The sequence below is a fragment of the Alligator mississippiensis genome, chromosome 1, assembly GCF_030867095.1.
Source record: "Alligator mississippiensis isolate rAllMis1 chromosome 1, rAllMis1, whole genome shotgun sequence".
Taxonomy (NCBI): domain Eukaryota; kingdom Metazoa; phylum Chordata; order Crocodylia; family Alligatoridae; genus Alligator; species Alligator mississippiensis.
Window position 1 is genome coordinate 341824122 of NC_081824.1, and position 23704 is coordinate 341847825.

General features: G+C 38.9%; 1 protein-coding gene across 2 annotated transcripts in view; it reads left to right on the forward strand.

Moving 5' to 3' along the window:
• The window catches only part of UBE3A (ubiquitin protein ligase E3A), a 78040-nt gene that overhangs the window by 48256 nt on the left and 6080 nt on the right, over positions 1 to 23704 (forward strand). For both annotated transcript variants that reach the window (XM_059720970.1, XM_059720969.1), the window contains 4 exons: positions 2466 to 2776; positions 13422 to 14668; positions 20024 to 20168; positions 22785 to 22990. In XM_059720970.1, coding sequence (XP_059576953.1) covers positions 2466 to 2776; positions 13422 to 14668; positions 20024 to 20168; positions 22785 to 22990 — 1909 coding nt within the window. The remainder of the gene's footprint in view (positions 1 to 2465; positions 2777 to 13421; positions 14669 to 20023; positions 20169 to 22784; positions 22991 to 23704) is intronic.

Sequence of the window (23704 nt, forward strand, 5' to 3'; positions counted from 1 at the left end):
ATATTGGAGTATGAATGAATGTTGGAGATACTGTAGCCCATCCAGCCCACTGGACAAAAAAGGTTTAGCACCACTGCCCTAGAAATAACAGGTTCCATACTGAATTAAATAAAAGCATCACTTGCGCCACAATTTAGGACAAGTGCATACAGTTTTGGTTATACGTTGAAAGAAAATTGTTTCTGAATAAGGAAAGTTAGCTTAGTTGACCTGAAACAAACTTCTTAAATGGCAGTAACCTGTGGTAACCAAAGAGATGGCAATCGGCATTTAGACAGGGAGAACCTGTGATCAGAACTAAAGCAAGCTTCTTGAGTGACTTTTGTTTGTACGTTTAGAGACCTATTTCAGGTTATAGAATAATCTCTAGCCTATCTTTCATTTAGCATGTAGGAATAAGGTGATTTTTGTGTGATATAAAATTCCTTTTAAAAACGGTTGTAGTTTATTCTCCTAAGGAAAAATATACCAGCCCCATTTTGATCAAATCTGCTCTCAAGCTGATCCTGAAAATCATGGATATTAGAAATCATGTAAATGATTCTTCAAAAACTTTATAGCATGTTTTGAAATGGTTAATGTAATGCATTATGCATGAAAATTCTTTGCTTTTCCATCATGATGAGTACAGGAGCAAAGATAACTCCTGTTAGAGTAAAATTCCTGTTATAGATAACAAAACTCAGTCCTCCATATTCATTATGTCTGCCATTATAGCAGTCATTTCAAATATGATCTGATAAAGACAAAATAATTTCCCTTATTAAACTAACTCCAACTAAATAACACATATTGTATTGTGTACTGAAAGATGGCTTGTTCTGTCTAGGTTGAATAAGAGAAAAGGGAAAGATTTAGTTGTAGAATATAAAGATGTCTAGGTTTAGACCTTCTTACTAAAATGTTAAAAAGCCCAGAATGTTGTCTGTCCCTCGTCTGCCTTTTTTGTTAAAATGGCTAATTTCCTTTTCTCTTAATTTAAGAACAATTTAAGAAAAAAAATACATGTAAAATATTCCAAACAATTAAGGGAAAGAAATAGGCCTTTTGCACTGGATAAGCTGCACTTTCTTTTTTTTTCCTGATTATGCAAAAAAATTCAAGCAGCTTTAAATATTTGCATGTTCTTTTTTCAAGATACATAGTTTAATTCATTTACTGCCCAATTTGTTTTTTACTGGTTTTAATACTAAGTGTAAATGAGATTCATCATGGCAATGCATGACACTTAACTGTTTTATATTTTAAATATAATTAGGAAGAGAAAGGAAGACTTATTGGAAAAAACTCTCAAACTCAAATGCCTTATTGGGTAAGCAGAAAGATACTAGGCTTGAGTTTCCCTTTTATTACAGTATTTTCAGTAGTAAAATTATCCAGAGACTGAATGCCTTGATTGGTAAGTAACTGAATAAATTTAGAATTGTTAGAGCCATTTTTGCTCCAGCAGTGCTGCAGAAGTGCCCAGCTTCTTAAAGGATTTGCATCCTTGGCATACTAGAGATATTTTTTTTAATAGTTAATACAGAATGATGTAGTTAGTATGTCAGCTCCCTTCTGACACTTATCTTACCCAAGGTTCAGGTTTGTGCTTCAAAAATTCAGGTGCCTATAAGTGCACAATTCAAGTACCTGTTAGATGCTGAATAATTTTAACTCACAATGAAGTTATCCATGTTAGTGGTTGGGTCCTAAATTTATCCAATGGATGTTTCTCAGTTTGGACAGACTTATGCCACTCAAATAGTTTGATAAAACAGTAAGCGTGTAAGATGTTCATATTGTGTAATAGCAGCATGGAAGCACATGCAATGGGTCAGTAAGTGAACCAGTTGAATGTTGCCTGTAATGATTCAGGGATGTATTTGGTAGACTTATTGGTCTGAGAGAAAAAGAAATGCAAAGCACTAGAACTCTTGGTTCAGAGATGATACCTTTTATTAGACCAACTAGGAAATCACAAAAAAATATATCTTTTTCTGCAAGCTTTTGGGCAAATGCACCCTTCCTCAGGCACAGGGAAAATTAAAGATGGTAAAAAGTCTCCATAGGTAGCAAGTAAACTTCATGACAGTTAATTCTAGATTTCTGATTTGGAGCTACTTGAATTGGGTTAAGTTTAATAGAATGACTTGGTTTTCCCCAGCAAAGGTGTCATAGTATATAGAAATATAAAAATAGAATGCAGAACTGGGAGCTTCTGGTAACTGAAAAACACTCTATATATGAAAAGAGGCTTCATCTTCCATTTACATGTGACCACAAACTAAATTGTGTGATAAATATACTTCCATCTATCAAAATAAGAATTCTACATTTTCATAATCTCTTGATGTGTGTCCTCTTTATCAAAAAGGTTTTATTTCAGTGTCTGACTAATCTCTGCCTTGCTGATACTTTTGAATGAGCTTTGTAAATAAAAGCCATACTAATCCTTGTGCTTACTGTTTGAATGTTTGGTACAGGAAGCGAGCAGCTGCAAAGCATCTAATAGAACGCTACTACCACCAGTTAACTGAGGGCTGTGGAAATGAAGCCTGCACGAATGAATTTTGTGCTTCCTGTCCAACTTTTCTTCGTATGGATAACAATGCAGCAGCCATTAAGGCCCTCGAGCTTTATAAGATTAATGCAAAACTCTGTGATCCTCATCCCTCCAAGAAAGGAACAAGCTCGGCTTACCTAGAAAACAATTCCAAAGGTGCCCATAACAATTCCTGCACTGACAGAAAAATGAACAAGAAGGAAATGCAAGGCCCAAGAGATGATTTTAAAGGTAAGACATTCTAGACTCTTCATACAAATAATTTACCATGGTGTTTTTGGAAGCGTATAGATTTCACTCTCCTCATTTCTTTTTAAGAACTCAATATTGGGCTGCGTTTTATAATTGGAATAGAACAAATACTGCAAAATGGTAGGTGTCATGTTCAGAATAGATTCCAAATTAGATATTTTTTCTTGTCCTACTAAACTCTATATGTAGATTAGGCTTCCAGGGCTATAGTTTTGATGCAGAAGGAATAGAAATCATGCATTTAAAGACATTTTGCAACTCAGGAGTTGGCTGGCCACTTTTTTGGAAAGCAGAACACATGGTATTTATTGCAGGTGATGTAGTTCAGCCAGAGATATTAGATTCATGAAAGAATGGGAGCATTGTCCTTCCAAGTGATAACTTCCACTAAGCATTGCTCCACAAAAAAAGAAATGTACCCTGAAGTTTGAAATTTAGCTATTTCTTTGAATTTTTCTCCTGCATCTCTTCTGTGATGCACACTAAAAATCACTGTGTGAAAATGATAACCATAGTCGGGAAGGAATTCTTCTAAGCCCAGGAGTTTCTCATATGCTATTTTTTTATGGATGCTTAAGTACTGTTAGTATCATGCTCAGTTTCATGACTCCTCAGTGTATATTGGAATCACAAAGTTGCACTTTTCTTTGCTGGCCCCAATTTCTTGTTGGAAAGCAAGACAAGTAAAGGAGGTAAGGAACAGTGGAAACAACAGGATTTCTTGCAAAGGAAAAAGGATCAGTTGCAGCTCAAATCTGTTCTTGTCTTGGTTTGAAATATTACCCACTTTTAGCCATAAACCCTCCTCCTCAGTGTATCAGACTCTCAGATACCAATCAGAATGTCAGCCTCCCAAGAAAATTCCTTATGGTTAAGGTTGTTACAGAAAGGCTGAACACTGCTGACTTGTAATATAGATGGAGAAGGCTAATAGCTTGGTTTTTAACTGAAAATTTCCATATGAAGATACTTTATTTAGATGTACACCTGTATGAGTACTGCATTTCAGGTGGAGCAATCACACATGCAAATATAAATTGGGGAATGACAGGCTGGGCTGTAGAAATAGACCTGGAAGTTATAGTGGACACATGCAAGGAAGTATTAGAAGTTTATGGGAGATCATGGTGGGGATAAGTCTTCTGTAGCAGACTGGCAGGTAGAGGCTGTGCCCCTCAGGCTGGCAGGGGCTACAGACCAGTTAGGAGTAATTACAGGCTGCTAGGAAGCCAGATAATTGGCTGGCCATGGGAAGCTAAAAGGCTCCTAGGGAGAGGAGCCAAAGGAAACTAGAGAGACTCTCAGGGAGAGGCAGATGAGAGAGAGGAGAGAAAGTCAGTCCGAGACGCAGGGTCTGGGAAAAGGCCCAGGGCTGCAAGACTGGAAACAGCAGCACCACACCAGCACTGAGTCAGAGACAGCCTGAGGAGGAAGATTGTATATGGAGGGAGCAGCAGAGAGCCTGCGGCAACTTCTTGGGCTCGAGAAGATCAAGGACCGTAAGTGCACCTGGTGTGGACTATTCTAAATTGTGTTACGGAGGACTGATTTTATGTTTAAGAGATTTCCTGTGGGACGGGTGCGCCCAGGAAATAAAGAACTGTGTCGAGTTTTGAGATTTTTGAGCTAGGCAAATCCCCAAACCTACTACATCTTCAGATATATGGACAGTTGTTATAAACCTGATGGTAATAGAAGATTCTCAATCATTGCGGGAGGAAAGAAAGAAAGAGCAGTCATACTTCACAGTAGGGAAACTGACACTTAGAATGAGTCAGTTTAGATGGGGAAGATCCTGCCTTGATTAAGACTGTCAACTGGATGACCACCTAAGGTCCTCTATTTTTCTATCTTGCCCTATTTTTCTATGATTCTGTAAGCTGAAATGCATTTAAAAAAAGTCATTTATAAATTACCCCATGAAAAAAAATAATACTCTATGAGTGTCACTTTTCATTTTCTTCATCACAAGCTAACCTATTTGTAACTGACATTTAAAGTGTTGAATATGGAGCAGCTAATTACACTTCAAAAAGTATTGTTTTGAAAAATAAAGAAGGTACCTGTGGAACACACTTGGTGATACATAGTGTTCATGTTCATTAATGATTAAATGTAAGGGAGCTGTAACTGGGTTTTTTCTGCACGGAATTGAGACCTGGAGACTCAGGAGTGAACCATTCATCTGTACCATATTTACTTGAATATAAGATGAGGTTTCCTCCTCCCCTCCCCCAAATCAGCATGGTATTGGAGGTCCTGTGTCTTACATTCACATACACAGAAACCTCTTTAAATACATTGGCTATCATTAAACTGCTGCCAAAAGCAGCATGTGTTCATTAATGGAAAGGAGCTATGAAGCTTATTAAACACAGCCAGCACTGAACATGAGTCTTCAGCACTGGTGAGGCCACATCTGGAGTAGTAGATCCAGTTTTAGGCCCCCCACTACAGAAAGGATGTCGACTAATTGGTGAGAGTCCAGCAGGGGGTAACAGATGGTTAGGGGGCCACACAACTTATGAGGAGAGGCTAAGGGAATTGGGCTTACTTAGTCTGGAGAAGAGAAGACAGAGGGGAGGATTTAATAGCAACCTTCAACTATCTGAAGGGGAATTCAAAAGAGGATGGAGCTAGTGGTGTTCTCAGTGGTAGTAGAGAACAGTGGTTTCAAGTTGAAGCAAAGGAAGTTTAGGTTAGATATTAGGGATAACTTTCTCACTAGGTAGGTAATAAAACACTGGAACAGGTTACCCAGAGAGGTTGTGGAATCTCCATCCTTGGAAGTTTTTAAGACCTGGCTAGACAAAGCTTTGGGTGGGATGATATATAGTTGGGGCTGGTCCTGCTTTGAGCAGGGGTTTGGACTAGATGACCTCCTGAAGTCCTTCCAACCCTAATTTTCTATGTTTCTGTGACTTCAAAATGCATTGCCCCGATTGGGCAAGCATGCTGATGGGAACGTACCACAAGGCTAAGTTAGTGCAGCCCATCTGAATAAGATACATGCTAGTGCCCACTGAGTACAGTCCTTCTCAGCAGTGACTCTCTTTGAAGTCATTACATTTTAACTATCTCTTCATTCCCACAGCTGAGCTGCACCATTCTATCCCATTTCCAGGGATTTCTGTTTCTTCACCAGCCTTAAATGAGTGGCAAACATTACCAAGTGGGGTCCCATACAGTTCACCCAGGATCCCCCTGTCTCAGCCTGTCGCATACGATTACTGTGGCCCTGCCCTCCATGAAGTTTGGGACCCTGCTTGGTAATGTCTGCCGGTCCATGAAGTGAAGTTGGACCAGGTTACCTTGCACTTCATCTGCATATAAGTTTTTGGAGGATCCCAGGACTCGTTACAAGAACACTTTGTTCCAGTCATAAATTGGGCTAATTAGCTCACGGATCCTTTGTGTAGAGGGAGGTATCTGGAGTACTGAGCAGTGCTAAGCTGTGGGGTCATCATGGCTTGAAATGCTTTTGACTTTGCTGGGGCCTGTGGTAAATCATGAGCCTTTTGTCTTGGGAATAATATCATGCAGAGTTTGTACTATATGTAAGTAGGTACCAAAGTGCTGCTTAAAAGTGTGTTGATAGAATACCTGTATTAAAACTTGCAGCAGTTTCAAAAAGCTAAAGTGTGTTGATTCTAGATTAACTTAGTCTATGGGTACTATATACAAATTGCTACCATTATGTTTATTTCAAGGTCAGTGTTTTCAAATTTGTTTCTGACTAATATGTGCTTAGGGAGAGCAGGGTCGGGCAGTAAAAAGGAAGAAGTCGGGGAGGCAGAGGGCAAGGGAGCTACCTGACCCCCCAGGTTTTTTTTCCTTATGGTAGCAGTGGGAAGGGGACAAATTCAAGGCAAACCTCCAATAATTAGATTTTATACCTGGAAAATTATATCAAATTTATACATTTTCCATATATAGAATCTAATTATTGGAGGGTTATCTTATTGAAATAAATGCAGTATTTGTAGTACAATAGCACTTCCTGATTGGGCCCTAATTTGTGGTGGCACTATAGGAGTCTGTAGTAAGAAATGAACCTGACCTACTGCAAGATGGGCAAATGAGTAGGAAAAGGACCCACCATCTGTTCAGAATTATTGGCAGTAGTTTTTTTGTAGTGAGAATGGGTTCTGTGTTCATATCTTTAATCTTTCCAAATTTAATGGAATCTTTGTAGTTTATTTCCTTTTCCACAGGTAGGTACATAGACACTAGATAACATTCTCCTTGAATCTCTGGAGGCAAACCAATCTGCGAGTCTCTGCTGCTTTGTATTAATTCCACCCACCAGTACTGATGTGTCTCCATAGCTGCTGGGACAGACAGACTATCCTCTGCAGCGCATAAGTGCCTTCTAAAGCCTATGGGGGCTCTTAATTTTCTTTGGAACCACAAATTATGTGGTCCTTTTGCAGTCACAGTTGCTGGGGAAACAGCAGTCAAACTTAAGAATGCCAAAAATCAGGGTAAGCAACTTGATTCTACATTTGACTCTACTCAGAGCTTATCACGTGACTAGATAGATCAAGGCTTAACAGCCACTCCAAAGCATAGGCATCCAAATCTACTTTTAAATAATTGAATTTGCCTTAGCTGCCTGCACCAGTGATTACAACCCTAATAGTGATCCACCTCCTAACTCAGGCCAGTCTCCAAAGAGAGCAGCGCTGCAGATCACAAACGAGAAGGATTTGGGGTTGAACTGAGCAGTCTTTAACTATCTGAAGGGTGGTTCCTAAGAGGATGGAGTGAGACTGTTCTCAGTGATGACAGAACAAGGAGCAGTGGTCTCAAGTTGCAGCAAGGAAGGTTAAAGTTGGCTGTTAGGAAAAATTGTCTCACTAAGAGGGTGGTGAAGCACTGGAACAGCTATTTAGAGAAGTGGTGGAATCTCCATCCTTGGAGACTTTTAAGGCCTGGATTGACAAAGCCCTGGTTGGAATGATCTAGTTGGGCATGGTCGTGCTTTGAGCAGGGGGTTGGACTAGCTGACGTCCTGAGGTCTCTTCCAATGCTAATTTTGTATGATTTTGTGAGGACCTTTGTACCTGTCTCAAAGACAGAAATTGTTTTCTTTTGTCAAATCAATGCAAGAAAAAAGAGCAGAAGCAGAGGTGACAGCCAGTCAATCTGAGGGAAAAGTGCAGAGTTTGAATGAGGTAGGAATGTTCACAGGACAACCAACGAAGAATTTTGACAACTACTGTTGGGGCTGCTGCTGGCATCTATTGCAGGAAATATTCCTACCACTGTCTTAACTGTTCCTTGCTGCTGTCCATGGCCCTAGTACAGAAGACAGTGTAGGTTTGCACATTATAAACTAACCAAAGTAGATGTATGTGTATACAGCACTACAGTACATGTTTTTGTAAACGGAAGCTCACTTCATCAGGTGCTGTAAAAAGACAGAGTTAGAATAAACGCTCAGTTTCTGGCAGGCAGTGAACAAGAGATACTTGGGATTACAGGGTTAGATCTGGAAAAAGAGTGAACAGCTGATAATTCACAGTTGCTGAGAGCAAAGGAGACAAAGTGGATGCAATAAAGAGGATGTAACAAAACTAAGTGAATGGGGTAGGATGGTGAAGGATGAAATTTGTTAAGAAAGTCAAAATAAGAAAATTTAGAAAGATTAATTCAAACTGCTCTTACATTAGTGACTCCTAAAAACTCAAGCCATTCAGGGAAAATAGTGGATGTTGTTGTGAAAAGGCCTCAGTGATAACCTCTGTTCAGTAGCAAATAAAATGTATGTTTTTAAAAGAAGTGTGGCTTAGAAAAAAATTATTAAATATTATGTATTGTAATATCACTACATACATCAATGCAATGTTCTCACCTAAAGTATTATGTCCAGTTGTGATCATCCAAGGAGGTTTAGCAGAAATAGGAACCTAAGAATAAGTAGCAAAAATGGAAAGTTGCATAAAGAAGCTTATATTCTGAGAAGGAGAAAATAAAGATTGTTTTGCTTAATGTCATTGATAATAAAGGCAATATGCTGGAGAGACAGATGAATGTTAAGAAGTCAAATTTGATGATTCAGCTTACCCTTTTCAGAATCCAAGAATATACAATGAAGTTGAAAGGTAGCATATTTTAAAGTGGTACAACATAGTACTTCCTGCAGAGTATTGCCATGAGATGTTGTTGACACCAGCGAGAAACCAGATTTCAAAAAAGCAGTTAAATGTGGATGGATCACATTGGACTGACCACAGTCACAATCTGTACAATCTCATACTTCTGGGAATGAGGCAACCAGCAATTTGTGGATTAGGAAGAAGCTTCCCCTGTGAGCACTTTATTCTATATTAGTTTGGTGGAAAAATACTTGCATCCGGTACTGATCACTGTTGGAGACAGAATATTGGATTGCTCTAATATAACAGTGCCTTTGTTATTAGTATATAAAGTACAGTCCAAGCATGCTTTGAAGGTATAAACAATAAAACTGGTATTACACTGCAAATTGATGGTATACAAATTAGTTTAACCAGAAATGTAGTATATTAGAAATGTTATTGTATGTTGACACTAACTAAAATTGTAGACAGAAGCCTGGGCAGGGTATCACCTTAGAGCAGTGGTGCTCGACCTCTCAGGCCTGTAGGCTGGATGAGTGGTGCACCGCCGGTCCCAGGTGCTGTCCAACTCTGCACCAGCTCAGCTCCTTGCACCCAGATCTGGCTGCGCACTGGTTCAATCTAGTGCGCAAGGCCTTGTCATCCAGCCCACAGGGCCTCTATGGATCTGGAACTTTGGCAGCAGAGGAGCAGTAATAAACACTGCTAGCACTCCCCCACTGCCAAATTTCCAGACCCGTGGGAAGACTCATGGGTCTTCTGGAAGCTGGGAGTTGAGCACCAGTGTCTTAGAGCCTAACTGGTACGACGGGCTGTAAGCTTTCAGAGATGACAGCTGATTAAGTAGTCTGTTGCCTGTGAAAGCTTTATGCCCTTCTAAGTTGCTACCCTGTCCTGCCGCCTTCCTGACTTCAGACTAACACAATTAAGTACTTTTCTCTAAAATTGCAGAAGAATTTGGTGAGAGCATAGAAATTTGAAATGCAGTACATTTTCACAAACATAACTAGGATAAAACAATCAGTTTATTATACAGCTAATAATCTCTATACCCTGGAACCTGGGAATGTAGCCTTTTATAAACCTGTTTGTTTTAAAGGGCTTCTAGCATAGAACAGAAAATGTTTTAGAAAGACGCCTGTCAGTTCCTTTTTGTTACTAAAGTTGCCTCCTGTATGTACGTTACAAGAAACCCAAATCATGCACGTTGTTATTGTAGTTTGAACTGCTTTCTGTAGCTTCAGCAGTGCAGCTGTATTCCTCGGGAATAAAACTTTTATTGTTTACTTGCTTTCATGTTCAACTTCCTGTCAGCATGAAAAACAAAAACAGAAAGCTCCTTTATTTTATGGCTTCTGTGTGAATTTAGCAGATGATCAGGAATGTCCAAGTTCGTCTTTTCTGCTCGATCAAACTTAGTCACCAGTTGCCTCAGGTCTCTGGATGAGCCAAATCTTCCTTAATAATTCCCTTTTCAGGTTTTTCTTTTTTCCTGTGTTCAGTTCTAATTGCTTTGGCATGATCTGAATCATTTCCTCTGTTACATGTACTCTAATGGGATTTTTTTTGCAAGGTGCTACATAACCTGCTGTGTTTTGGGGGCGGTGTGGTTTCACAGTGTTTATTTCACCTGTAGTTTTAATGTACATGATTATTTTGGTTTCTTGCTAGGCACATACACATTAAGATCTGCAGTTATATTATGAAAAAAATGTAAAAATCAATGTTGTTTAAAAAGCATTCTCAATTATTAATTACTGCACTTAACAACTGTTCATAAAAATAACTCCTATAATGTGTGTGTACAATGGATGAGATTCAGTAGTGTAGCCATGCATTTCATTGAAAGCCGAGCTGGAACTATTATAAAATCTAGTTAGTCCTGTATAAAGTTATCTTATTAAGATTCTTCTGTAAATTCAACTAAAGCATATTTTTTGGTTTTGATCTATAAGTATTTAGTCAGTAACCCCACTGAGGCTGGGTACAGATATTCAAAAAGCCTGAGGCAGAATCAGTCTTAAGTTACGTAGTTTTCGATAAGCAGTATAGTTTAGAGTGGTAACAAACAGAGCACACATTTGCCCTTGCGGGGGGGATCTTAGACTGGGTTCCACCATTTTTAAACCAGTCCGTGCTCGCCAGACTTGTTATGGATAGTGTGCTGAACTTCTGTTCTGTTTATGGGTATAGACTCGTTTCCAGTCACTTATACCAGTAACGTGTAATGTCTTTACCTAACCTAACACACAGTGGGCACATCTATGTGCACTTTAATGCGCAGTAGCCTATTTTACAGTGCATTAAAGCATCACTTAAAAAAACGCATGATTAGGCTCATGTGCAGTAAGAGATGCTTCATGTGCAGCAGCCTCACTTTAAAAACTGTGCACATTCATTACTGCACACTAAGGCAGCCTAATGCACGTTTCTTTAGTACTTCACATTTGAGGTACAAAATTTAATGCACATTAGACAAAGTGCCTTAATGCACATGTTGACCCGTCCAGTGTGACTAACATTGATACTTAATGCATAATGGCCAGATCAGGGTAACCTAATGGATGCTTCCACTTAGTTTTGCAGTGCCCAAAGTGTGCATCTTCCTTTGGGTAGGTGATCTAAACTGATAGGGCCAGGAAATATGAAAGAAGTAAAGTTTTTTGGTGATACTTTTTATTTTATTGGACCAGCTGTATAGTTGGATGGTATTTCAGACAAGGTTTCAGGCATAAAGATCTGACCTGAAGAATGGCACAGTGCTCAAAAGCTTCCTTACCATCTCTCCCAACTACACAATTGATCCCCCCCAAAAAAAATATCACCATTTAAAAAAAAACCCTTGCTTCTGTACAGTGAATGGGGAGACATAGATACCTCCAAAGAGCAATCCAAGAGAGAGAGGTGCCTGCAGAAAGTAGAAACTCCCAACACAGGTATATGTCTGAGATCTGTTGCTCATCAAACCTCAAGCAGCTGACTCAGAGAGTATAGGAAGTTTCCCCCAGTATCTTGAGACTTGTAGAAGGGAGCCATCTCTGTCATCTCTTAGGATCCGGAGCACCCAAAAGAGGACAGCAGTCATTTACCTAACTGAAAGCAGGATTGATGTCAGTATAAGATATAGAATCAGTTCACTTTTGAAAGCGCATAGTGGTAAGTCTTAAAACCAAGATCTTCTAATGCTTTGACCACTGAACTTTTTGGGTAAAACTTCACTACTGTCATCGCTACCTGACCATGTTCTGTAATGAATTGTATTAATACTTCCAGTGTCAAATATAAGTTGTGTGCCCTGTGATTGGCTAAGGAACTAGGGACTTCTGCAGGCATTGGGGACCACCGAGCTCTAGTTTGGATTGTCACAGTTTAGGTGGGATTCATGTGTCATGGCCACTGATCTGGATTGCTTCTGAACAAGTGCAGTAGCCCAAATCCACCTGTTTGAGAACTACCTCAGGCCAAATAGCAGCACTTAATCTAGACCTTTTTGCAGCTGCTGATATGGGGTTGGTAAGGATTACTTTGTGTCTTGGGCACCCATATTTCACGTAAGTCTACTTTAGACACCTTCAAGGTCAGTTTGTATTTGGCCCTAAGTCTTTGCAACAGTAAAAAGATGATAAAACAAGGAAATTTAATGTCAACATGGGATTTTTCATATCTGCATTGTTTGAGATACTTTAGTTACCTTTTTAAAAAACAGCATGTGTTAGATGGTCGTCTTTAGCGTGTTAAACTAATGTAGGTTCAGTGCATTCAGAAACAACCATGTCTAATTTATGGTCAGCAATTGTGACAGCATCAGCTTCTGAGAACTATACTCATTTCCACAGTGACTCCAGATACGTTAGCTATGCATGATATTTTGAAAACTGCTACAGAGAATACTAAAAATGTAAATGACTAATTGCCTGTCTCTTCATTTCCTATAATACAAAATAAACAACTGACTATATCTTTTATAGGAAATCTGTTTATTTTAAAAATTAAACGTGCAGGCTTCTCATTAATGCAAGCTGCTTTAAAAGAAATGTTGCTCTTTTTGGGCAATAACTAACTAAAAACACTGGTGTTCTGTCTTGTAATGCTAAAAGGAGACAGTTTTACTATGCATATTGCTAGGTTGATCTCCTTTTTGTAAGGCTTTTATTATATAATGACTATTTTAAATATTGTACTGATTTTATTTCTAGGATGTAACCGCTTTGGATACTCACAAATGTAGTTCATTTCTTGTGCAACTGTTAAAAAGCTAATTTAGTTGGCTTTCTAAGGCCATTGAGCACCATAGAAGTAAGAAATGAAACTTACTGGAGAGTGACAGTATAAACAGATGAGGTTGTATTTCTACCTGTTAATGAACATACATCTTAAACTCGTACATTGTCACAGAGTAACAGTGATTAGATGCGAGGTGGCTTTAACAATTGTTTTTCATCACTGTAACTTGTTAGATTATATGCATGCCTTAATTCAAGCACATTTTGAAATGTGATCTCTTTTTAACTTTTTTATAGATGTGACTTATCTAACAGAAGAAAAGGTATATGAAATTCTTGAACTATGTAGAGAAAAAGAGGATTTTTCCCCTTTAATTCGTGTCATTGGGAGAGTATTTTCTAGTGCTGAGGCATTGGTGCAAAGTTTCCGAAAAGCCAAGCAGCATACCAAGGAAGAGCTCAAGTCTCTTCAAGGAAAAGATGAAGATAAGGATGAAGATGAAAAGGAAAAAGCTGCCTGTTCGGCTGCTGCTATGGAGGAAGATTCAGGTGCATCTTCATCAAGACTAGGTGACAACACACAGGGAGATAACAACCTACAAAAACTCGGCCCTGATGAAGTATCTGTAGATATTGAAGCAGTTCGAAGGGTCTACAATAGATTACTTTCTAATGAAAAAATAGAAACTGCCTTTTTAAATGCACTCGTGTACTTGTCACCTAATGTAGAATGTGACTTGACTTACCATAATGTGTACTCTCGGGATCCTAACTATCTGAATTTGTTTATTATTGTTATGGAGAACAGTAATCTTCATAGCCCTGAATACCTGGAAATGGCTCTGCCATTGTTTTGCAAAGCAATGAGCAAGCTACCCCTTGCAGCTCAAGCAAAACTGGTTAGATTGTGGTCTAAATACAGTGCAGACCAGATTCGGAGAATGATGGAAACATTTCAGCAGCTTATTACCTATAAAGTCATAAGCAATGAATTTAATAGTCGTAATCTAGTGAATGATGATGATGCCATTGTTGCTGCTTCAAAGTGCTTGAAAATGGTTTACTATGCAAATGTAGTGGGAGGGGATGTGGATACAGATCACAATGAGGAAGAAGATGAAGAACCCATCCCAGAATCCAGTGAATTAACCCTTCAAGAGCTTCTAGGTGAGGAAAGAAGAAATAAAAAAGGGCCTCGAGTGGACCCACTGGAAACTGAACTTGGTGTAAAAACTATAGATTGCCGAAAACCACTTATCTCTTTTGAAGAATTTATTAATGAACCACTGAATGATGTTCTAGAAATGGACAAGGACTACACTTTCTTCAAAGTAGAAACGGAAAACAAATTCTCTTTTATGACATGTCCCTTCATATTGAATGCTGTCACCAAGAACCTTGGATTGTATTATGACAACAGAATTCGCATGTACAGTGAACGACGCATAACTGTGCTCTACAGTTTAGTTCAAGGACAGCAGCTCAACCCATATTTGCGACTCAAAGTGAGACGTGATCACATCATAGATGATGCACTTGTCAGGGTAAGTCATGCAGTAGTATAAAACTTTAAAGATGGTTTGATGTAATAGAGTCAGAAACAGAACGTACTTTTGCTAACTAAAGGAGTGTGAAGCAAAAAAGAAAGATGTGGCTTTGACAGAACTATTATTATGCATGAGCAGTACTCTTGGCAATATCATGATAGATCCTAAAACTGCTAAACAGTTTTTTTTCTGTTAATATGATCTGCCCTGTAATAAGTTTTCCTACCGACATTTGGTATGCCAGCTCTCATTTCACATCCATTTTAGTTCTTTGCCATTACACATACTTTTCAGTTACCCTCTCAGCTCTGCTTGCTTGTATTCCAAAAGTGATTTTATTTTTCAGATGAGAACAATTTTTTCAGTCATTTTGAATGAGAGAGAACATTTCCTGTTGAGTGCATTCATACTTACTAGATCGACATCCTTATATTATTAAATTACTCCTTTTATCTACATCTCAGTTTAGCAATAAGCCACTAGAAACAAATAAACAGAAACCTGCACTTTCTGTTTCCAGAATTAAGGGTTTGCATATTACAATATTGACATGGTAGAATGAAAAATAGCAATTCAGGAGGTTGCCAGCAATGCATGTTAATAACTAATATTTATGTGGTATAGGTTGGCTACCATTTCCAGTCATTATAACATTAATATTAGAGAAGAAACTAAATTGAGGGCCTTAAACAAGTTTTCAGTTCAATTTTGTGACTACATATTAACTTAAAAAGAGCATGCCTGCCTCTTGGTTATTACTGAATTTTATGACTGATCTGGAAAGAAGCCTGATTTGGACATTGACCAAGTGACCTGTAGTTTTGCCCAGGAAGCTCTGCTGATCTATTCACCACCTGAGAAACAGGTTGTTTTGAGCCTAAACCTTTATATGGGTATCAATCTTACAGTTTAGTAAGTTTTATTATTAGATCAATTGCTTGTCTAGTTTATACCTATCTCTCTTTATATTCTATAAGTTAACATAATGGAGATCACTGTATTGACCCCAGGTGGCTTTCAGATAAAGAAATTCTGGGGACAAAGCTAGGAAAAGTGTATTTTTTTTCTGTTTTGTAGGACTATATGAGAGGATGGGCTAAAACTGCCCATTCAAATGTGCTGTTGTAGGAGGTGTTAGTTCTGTAAATTCAAGCTGAAGAGGGAAGGAATGAATATACAAATATAGGGGGAGCCGCTAAAGGAAATGATTTATGGGAGAGGGTTGAAATTTTGACAAGAACAAGAGAAACTGTTTCCTAGCATTACAGTATTTTTAGCAGTATTACTCTGAGCCTTTGTTTCTTCAGGCTCTTCTCTGTTTGTTTTACTACCTTTTAATTCTTAACCCTACAGAGTCATTGCAGCTACATGATTAATATACTCCATTCTTTAGCTTGCATTTCCTGGATTGAATTAGCACCATTTACACTGCTTTTTTTTGGCAGCCACATACAAGCTTAAAAATCAGGCTGGCTGAAAAATTACCAGTTGAATTTGGAGAGCTGTCAGATGGAAAAACCTTTTCCCCTTGTAAATCATAGCTAGATGTATTGGTGAGCAAAGAGCACTTCCACGCAATGGCTTGGCAAGGACAAACACATTTCCCCATAGTGCTTTGAGTGCCTTGAGTATTGTAGAGTTAAGAACCTGGGGACATGTGCGTCAGTCTGAACATTAGTTTTACATTGGTACGGGTTGTATGGTTCTGACGTCTTGACGCGTAGTCTGTCTCGGGGAGCATCAGTGAGCACATCCCAGAGTGAACCTGGCCACGTTGTGGAGTTTAGAGAAGACCTTGCTGTGACTTGCGTGTCAGATCACTTGCACTCAAACACCTTTTCCTTTTGAACTATGCATCCACTGCTACTGCACCTACCTTTACCCTGGTGTAGAAGCTGGATGTGTTCCCACAGCCTTTGTTGTAAGGAGCCCTTGTACCTGTTGCAAGAGCCTGTTTGTGCTGCATTGTGTGGTGGTGGGAGGAAGTTGAACATTGCAATATTAATATACTGGAATGAATAATGCCAATTCAGGAGGTTGTTAAACTGGCATAATGCTGTGCTCTGAGTAAAGCAATTCTTAAAAACAAAAGTTTTCTAATGCTGTTGCACAGTTTGCTCTTTCTGTCCCTCTTGACCTACAAAATAAAATATTCCTTATATACCGTGTTTGAGCTTTCACCCTCTGAACTTGTCAGTTTTTGAGTTTCTTATCTCACTGCTTCAGCTACATAACTAAAAAGAAACATGCCTATATCCTTAGACCAACACGGCTACAACCTAAACCCCTGCATGCTTTATTGAGACTTTTGGGGATTGTAATAACACCACAAACTAGTAATTTGGCCAGCCTCATCATAACAATAAGTATTATTTCCATCATGGGTATTCACTTAACAAATATATTGGTAGATATACTTTCTGACAACATATGGAAGGAAGTCAAGTAAAGACTTGTGTTTTTCCTTCTTGAATGGAAGTCTAGATTTCCCATGCTGTAATCTCAATCTGATTCACTGCCTTAGTAAGTGTGGCAATCTGTTATGTGGGCTTTCTGTTGAAAGCCATTTTTCCTGCTATGCACCTTGTTTCAAAGACGAGAGGGATAGGAAATAACTCTACAGGCTTGAAATGAGCACCCTAGAAATGTTGCTTAAACTTAATATTTCTCCATGGCAGATTTAAACCCGGGGCAATGACCAAGAAATGCCACCTTTTTGGTATTCCTGCAGCTGGCTTTCACATAGACCTCTTTCAGCACAGAATCATAGTATTGGAAGGTATCTCAAGTAAGGGTTACGACTAAGCAGCACAGAAAGTTCATGACTTGCCCTCCTGTCTGCTTCATTTTTACTGTTCAGCCAGCTTTGCACAGTGATTTAAAGAGAAAATAAAAAGTCCCTGCAATCAATCCAGTCTTGTTCAGTTCAGTTTAGTGATCAGGCTGCTAAGCAGGTTATTCTAATATAGCTTGTAAAATTGCCTTCGTATAGGCAGATGCCATCATTCAGTTCAAAGTCTGTTAGTATGATATATAAGGGATTCTGGCACCTTGTGAAGGGATACATTTTCTTCAAAAAAATGACTCACTACATTGCTTTTTCATAACTTCAATAACTTCATGAAGCCTGGAAGATGATATTACTGCTAGCTATTAGTTTTTCTCCAAAGCCACCAGTAAGTCCTGACTAACTGTCAATAAGAAAGCAAATGGGCAACAAATTGGTGGGTAATATTGATGTCAGCTGTAAACAAAGGATGTGGACAGGACAATTTTAATTCCTCCTGGGTGTATAACAATATAATGTATTGAAAATACATATGTGACATTTTCAGAGCAGAGAATTATCCTCTCCTTAATATTGGGAAGGTAGGTCAGACCACATTGTGCTAAGTAGCATGTAGATACATTTTTCCTGAAAAATGTAAGGTTTAAGTTTAAGATGACAGATGAGTACAGTACAGTTGTGGTTTTGCTGCAAAAATATTGACATATAGCACACTTTCAAGAATATTTGACTCCTTTAACAAACCCACATACGAATTAATTTGTTAGTAATGTCAGACACCAACTGGATAGATAGCCCTTTTCAGCTCAACCACAACTAAAGGTACACACTGTAAATTGTATGAAAAATCTGTGTTATTCATCAGTTTTATTACTCTGAGCCCTTGTCTTCATGACTTAACCTCATCTTTAAATGGCTTTAGGTAATATGGAGAAGTAGTTAGCTGTGTTGGTATGAAGTCAGAAGGCAGGGTAGATATGCACAGTTATAGACTAAATAAATTAGATGTTTAGAGCACAAGCTGGGTTCATGAAAACTTGCGCTCTTTATGCAATATGCAGCCATCAGTCCTTCCCCTTATACATCTCAGACACCAGCCTTTACTTCCAGTTGGTCAAGTTTTTACAAAATGCCTTCAGGCTTTTCTACAAGCTGCCGCTTATGCTTCAAAGGAAATCCTCAGTGTCACTACACTGTCTTCCTCCTGATCTTCTAACTCGCCTCTGCTCTGATCCCTGCAAAAGGCTTGCTAGTGGCTAGGCAATTGGTTGAACAGTGGTCCCAGTTCTTATCAGCACTTTGAGGATTCACACTCTTACCTTGTCCTCCTTCCCAAACTCTTCATATCTGTGTTGCATCTTCCCTTTACATTTGCACTGTAAACTTTTAGGACAAGGAGGATCAGTGAACAATACATGACTAATAAAGCAGGGGCTACTGGGGAGTGGAGCAACGCAAATAATAGCAAGCACAGAATTCAGGATTTTTTTTTTTACTCTGCCTAATTCAGCAAGCTAATTGGTGTAATTTGGAGTATCTGGGGTTATAGGCAAGCAATAGTAGTACACTTCACGTGTATGACAATAGATAGATCCACAGAAATGCTCTGCACGAGGTCTCTGCACACCATAATACTAAGGACAGTTTCACTTGTAAACATAGTGTACCTGTGTCAAAGTGACTTAAATATATGACCCAACTGGGTTAATGTACCTCCGTAAATTGAACTGTTATATTCATACTAGTTTCCAGTTCAGAAATGTAGACAGAATCCTAAGGTGACGTCTTGAACTAAAAATAATCCTAGGTAGATGAAAAAACATGGCAGTCCTATCAGAGAATCACTGTTTAAGGGCATCTCATATAGAAAGTCTATTATGGAATAACTGAATTTGCATTCATATGAAAGCAGTGCATTAGTTATGTTAAAGAAACTGAATAGATATGAAAGATCTAAAGGATTGTTCGTTAGTATGATGAAAAAGAACGCTTAACTTGGTTCTTTCTCAGGTCTTTTTATGGTCTTATGTGGATTTTTCAGATTTTTGTTTAGTGAGAAATAGATGTCCTTACACTGAAAACCGATGTAAATGTGAAAAACTGTTAACAGCATACTTACTTTGCTTGACTAGACCATATGCATAAATTTTGTGTGAAGAACAAGTTAAGTGGGATTCAGTTAAGTCTAATGAGCCAGTGCATAATTATTCCATTAATAGTTGTTTGGGTTTTTTCTTTTCTTTATATAATGTATTGTTTTTGCTTATGGCAAAACTGAAATTTCTAATAAAAATCCTAAAAATAAGAGCCAGGGGCACTGATGTGGTTAAGATATGATAGTCCTCACTGCATGCATCTGCCACTTCAGGTTACAAATTCATGGCCAGGAGAACAGGTTTAGAATCAAATTCTGGGTTTACATTACTTTTTGTATTTACTACTGTGGACAATATTTGCTTTATTTCAGCTCCTTCATTTCCCTGTGTTTTTCTGTGTATACATGATTCTCTTCTTTTCCTGGTTTAAAAAAAAGTTTAATGAAATGTTTGTTATTCAACCAATAGCTAGAGATGATTGCTATGGAAAATCCTGCAGACTTGAAGAAGCAGTTGTATGTGGAATTTGAAGGAGAGCAAGGGGTAGATGAAGGAGGTGTTTCCAAAGAATTTTTTCAACTTGTTGTGGAAGAAATCTTCAATCCAGATATTGGTATGCAATTTAGTAACTCATTCCTTTCTAAAGTACATGCTCATAACATTTCTTTTTGTATTTCCTCTATAATTCTATGAGGCTTTTTTCTGCTGCTTCCCAGTATCTGCAAATTTTATATAAGGATTTTTTTCTTAGACTTTTTTTCAAAATATTTTCATATAAATAACTTAGCTTTTATCTAGAATGTGACAAGATACAGGTTTTAAAATAATGGTAAGTTTAGTGATGTTGCCAAAGTCAGATCTAGTCAGTTGAATAGTAGTTCTCCTTCGAGCACCTGCCCACATACATGTTCTCACATAGGCAAAAGATAGGGCAATATGACACCTTATAGACTAACTCATTCAGACATACCTCTCTGAACAAGTTAGTCTATAAGGTACTATACCTTATAGGCCCTGCCCAACTTCAGACTAACACAGCTAACTACTTCTCTTCGCATGCTCATTTGTGAGTGCAGCTTATACCCTCTGAGATTTGACTGGAGATTTTTTGCCTTAGCTGTATCCATAGAGGGCACTCTAGCCTCACCCTTTCTTATGCCCCTTTCTAAGGGTCCGAAGCAGGAGTGTGGCTGGATGCCCCGGGCAAAGCAGAAACACCGACTTAGTGTGCGATTATGAACACACAGCTGGCAGATGCTGTTCCTGCCTGCCAAGTGGGTGCTCAGGGTGATTTGGCCCTATCTTGCCCTCGTATACCCATCAAAGGCTCAGGGACGCTTACAAGAAACAAGTGTTTTTTTTCCTTTATTACATTGCTTCAGTTGAGATGGGAGCGTTTTGGTGATCAGCTGCCTTGCCCAGAGCCACATGCTGCCTGTCTGCACGCAGCTGACAAATCCCAGCTTCCGAGATCCAGGCAGCGCCTTGTTTACCTAAGGGGATTCCTGTCCAAACAGTTGCTTGATCTGTCAATTCTTCCAGCCAAGAAATGGAAGCAACACAGAATAAACTTTGGTTATTTCTTTGCAACAAATTGCTCAGCTTCATGTCAGGCCTGGAGATAAGGGTCTCAGCTCAGTACTATACATGGCCAAGCACTAAGTGTGCAGAGTGTTTTTGGGGTTTTTTTACCTTCAGCATCAACACCGTTGACCGGCTCCAGTTGAGATTTGAGGCAGTTCTCCAGTCAGAGGTAGAGAGGGGAAGTCCTCAGTATTGTGCTGTAGTAATCCTTATCTTGGAAAGGGCCTTCACAAGAGAGACAAGACTTCTGAGACTTCCTAGCCCACAAGGGAGATGAGGGCTCTTTGGCCTACCTGAGAGCTCTAATCCTGGTACCGTTTTCTGCCCCAAAGACTTCAAGCCTCCATGCTCATCCCAAAGGGCCAAGGAGAGGCTTTAAAGATAGTCATGCCCAGTGCCAGTGGATTGGAGCATAAGAAATGAAGGAAGCTGTCCTGCTCAAGGCCTCCCATAACAAAGGACTCCTTGGTACCCCGATCTGACAAGGGGCCAGCACAATCGCCAAGCATTAAAGATGCTAGAGCCTGGAATTGCAGAAGCAATACAATCAGCAATGGTACCTTTCACCTCTGTGCATTAAGACAGCATGAACCTGACACCTCAGCATCACAGACCTCTTTGGTGCTGTCACTCCAGCACCAGGCTCATTCAAGGAGTGCTGTGACTAGTCCTAGCATGATTATCTGGCATGGGCTGTCTTTTCTGCTACAGATCCCATCCTCTGCACCAGCAGTGACCTCTTGTTCAGAGCACTAGTTATGATCTATCTCAGACACCAGCACTTTTAGTGCCATTGCATCCGAGGCATTTGCTGAAATATAGATGCTACATGGTCACCGCAGGTACTGATGATCCAGTGCAGTTGTGCCTCACTGGCCTCAGGATGAACAGCAGCTCTCTCCACAATCAGAGGGAAATTTCTCATCCAGAACCCACGCTTCTGGCCACTTCCATTTCTCCCCATGACCACTCAGTCTGTTACAGAAATTAAATAAACAGGGAATTCCTCCACATAGGTGCCGTCTCAATTTAATCAAATACCACAGCTCTCAGATGACCTGCAAGGTTACCAGGAGCTAATGAAGAGAGTAGCAAATACCAGGGTTTCCTCAGAGAAGGTGGGGTGGAACAATTACACTGGTAGACATAATGTATTAAATAGGACCTGCAAGATTGGCCTACCCATTAATGAGGCAATCCTGGATCACCAAGGACAGATAGCAAACCTCCCTGTATCTGATCTCCCCACTGCCAGGCAAACAGATTGAAATATATATGTATATAATATTATTCCACAACTTCTGCTATCTTTTTTTAGACTTGGATATCCTAACAGTCCAGGAAAGCCCAATAATTAGCTTCTCTGAATTGTAAGCTCATAGAGGAATAGAACCTCTTACCAAACTGATCCTTATTCAACCTGATGTTCTTAATTTACAATATACAAGAGCATTTTGAAGAACTCCAGTTACTCTAAGGTAGCAAGCATCTCTTTTTCCAGAACATGAAATGCAGTGCCAAATGGAATTGTAAGCGTGCGTTTAGTGCAAATGAGTCCACAACACGATAGTATAATGAAATGCAAAACGTGTATTTGTTCTTTTCTCAAAATCTAACAGTAACTGTTTAAAATAATTTCTTATAGGTATGTTCACATATGATGAGTCTACAAAACTGTTCTGGTTTAACCCATCATCTTTTGAAACTGAGGGTCAGTTTACACTGATTGGCATAGTACTGGGTTTGGCTATCTACAATAACTGTATACTGGATGTACACTTCCCCATGGTTGTCTACAGGAAGCTAATGGGCAAAAAAGGAACTTTCCGTGACCTGGCAGACTCTCATCCTGTAAGTTCATTTTATTCTTTGAGTTTTTTACTGCAGTTTGTGGGAAATATATTTGCTTAATTAAACTTCTTATGAACATGAACATGCTGTTAGAATAGGTGAAAGTGAAATGTCCTATCAGGAAAATACAGAAATTCTGTAGTTGAACTGGTTCGGTACTAGTGCATCTGATTTGGAGAAGCAGCATCGTCTAGTTAATAGGTCTGGATTTCAAGTGACCTGGTAAAATAAACTTATTTATCTTTTCTTTTCTTTTTTTATAAACATACTTTTTGATAACTTTTTTAGAAGTGCAAAGCTGTGGTGACAGCTGTTAATTTTTCTTTTAAAAGCAAGAAAGTGTCAAATCAAGATGATTCATGATTTCTTAAAGTAGTAGTCAGTATTGTCATATTTTTTTTAATTTCACAGTTAAAAAAATGTTTTATTTGTCCTGATGGCACTCCCTCTGTTCATATATATGTAACCAGAACACCACAATAAGTGCTTTGTCTACACTCAAACACACTTTTAAGGCATTTTTGCCTTGTCTTCAGTTGCCCAAAGTTCAGCAGTAGCTTTTTAACTGTTCAATCCAATCTGCTGTACCTTACTGCTGTTAAAGAATGTTTTACTCAGCTGTGGGATTTTTTTCCCATTTAACTTTGTATAGTCTTGGGAGCAGAGGCTATTTAGATTACTTCTTCCAAAAGTGCATTAAGTATTTTTTGGCTA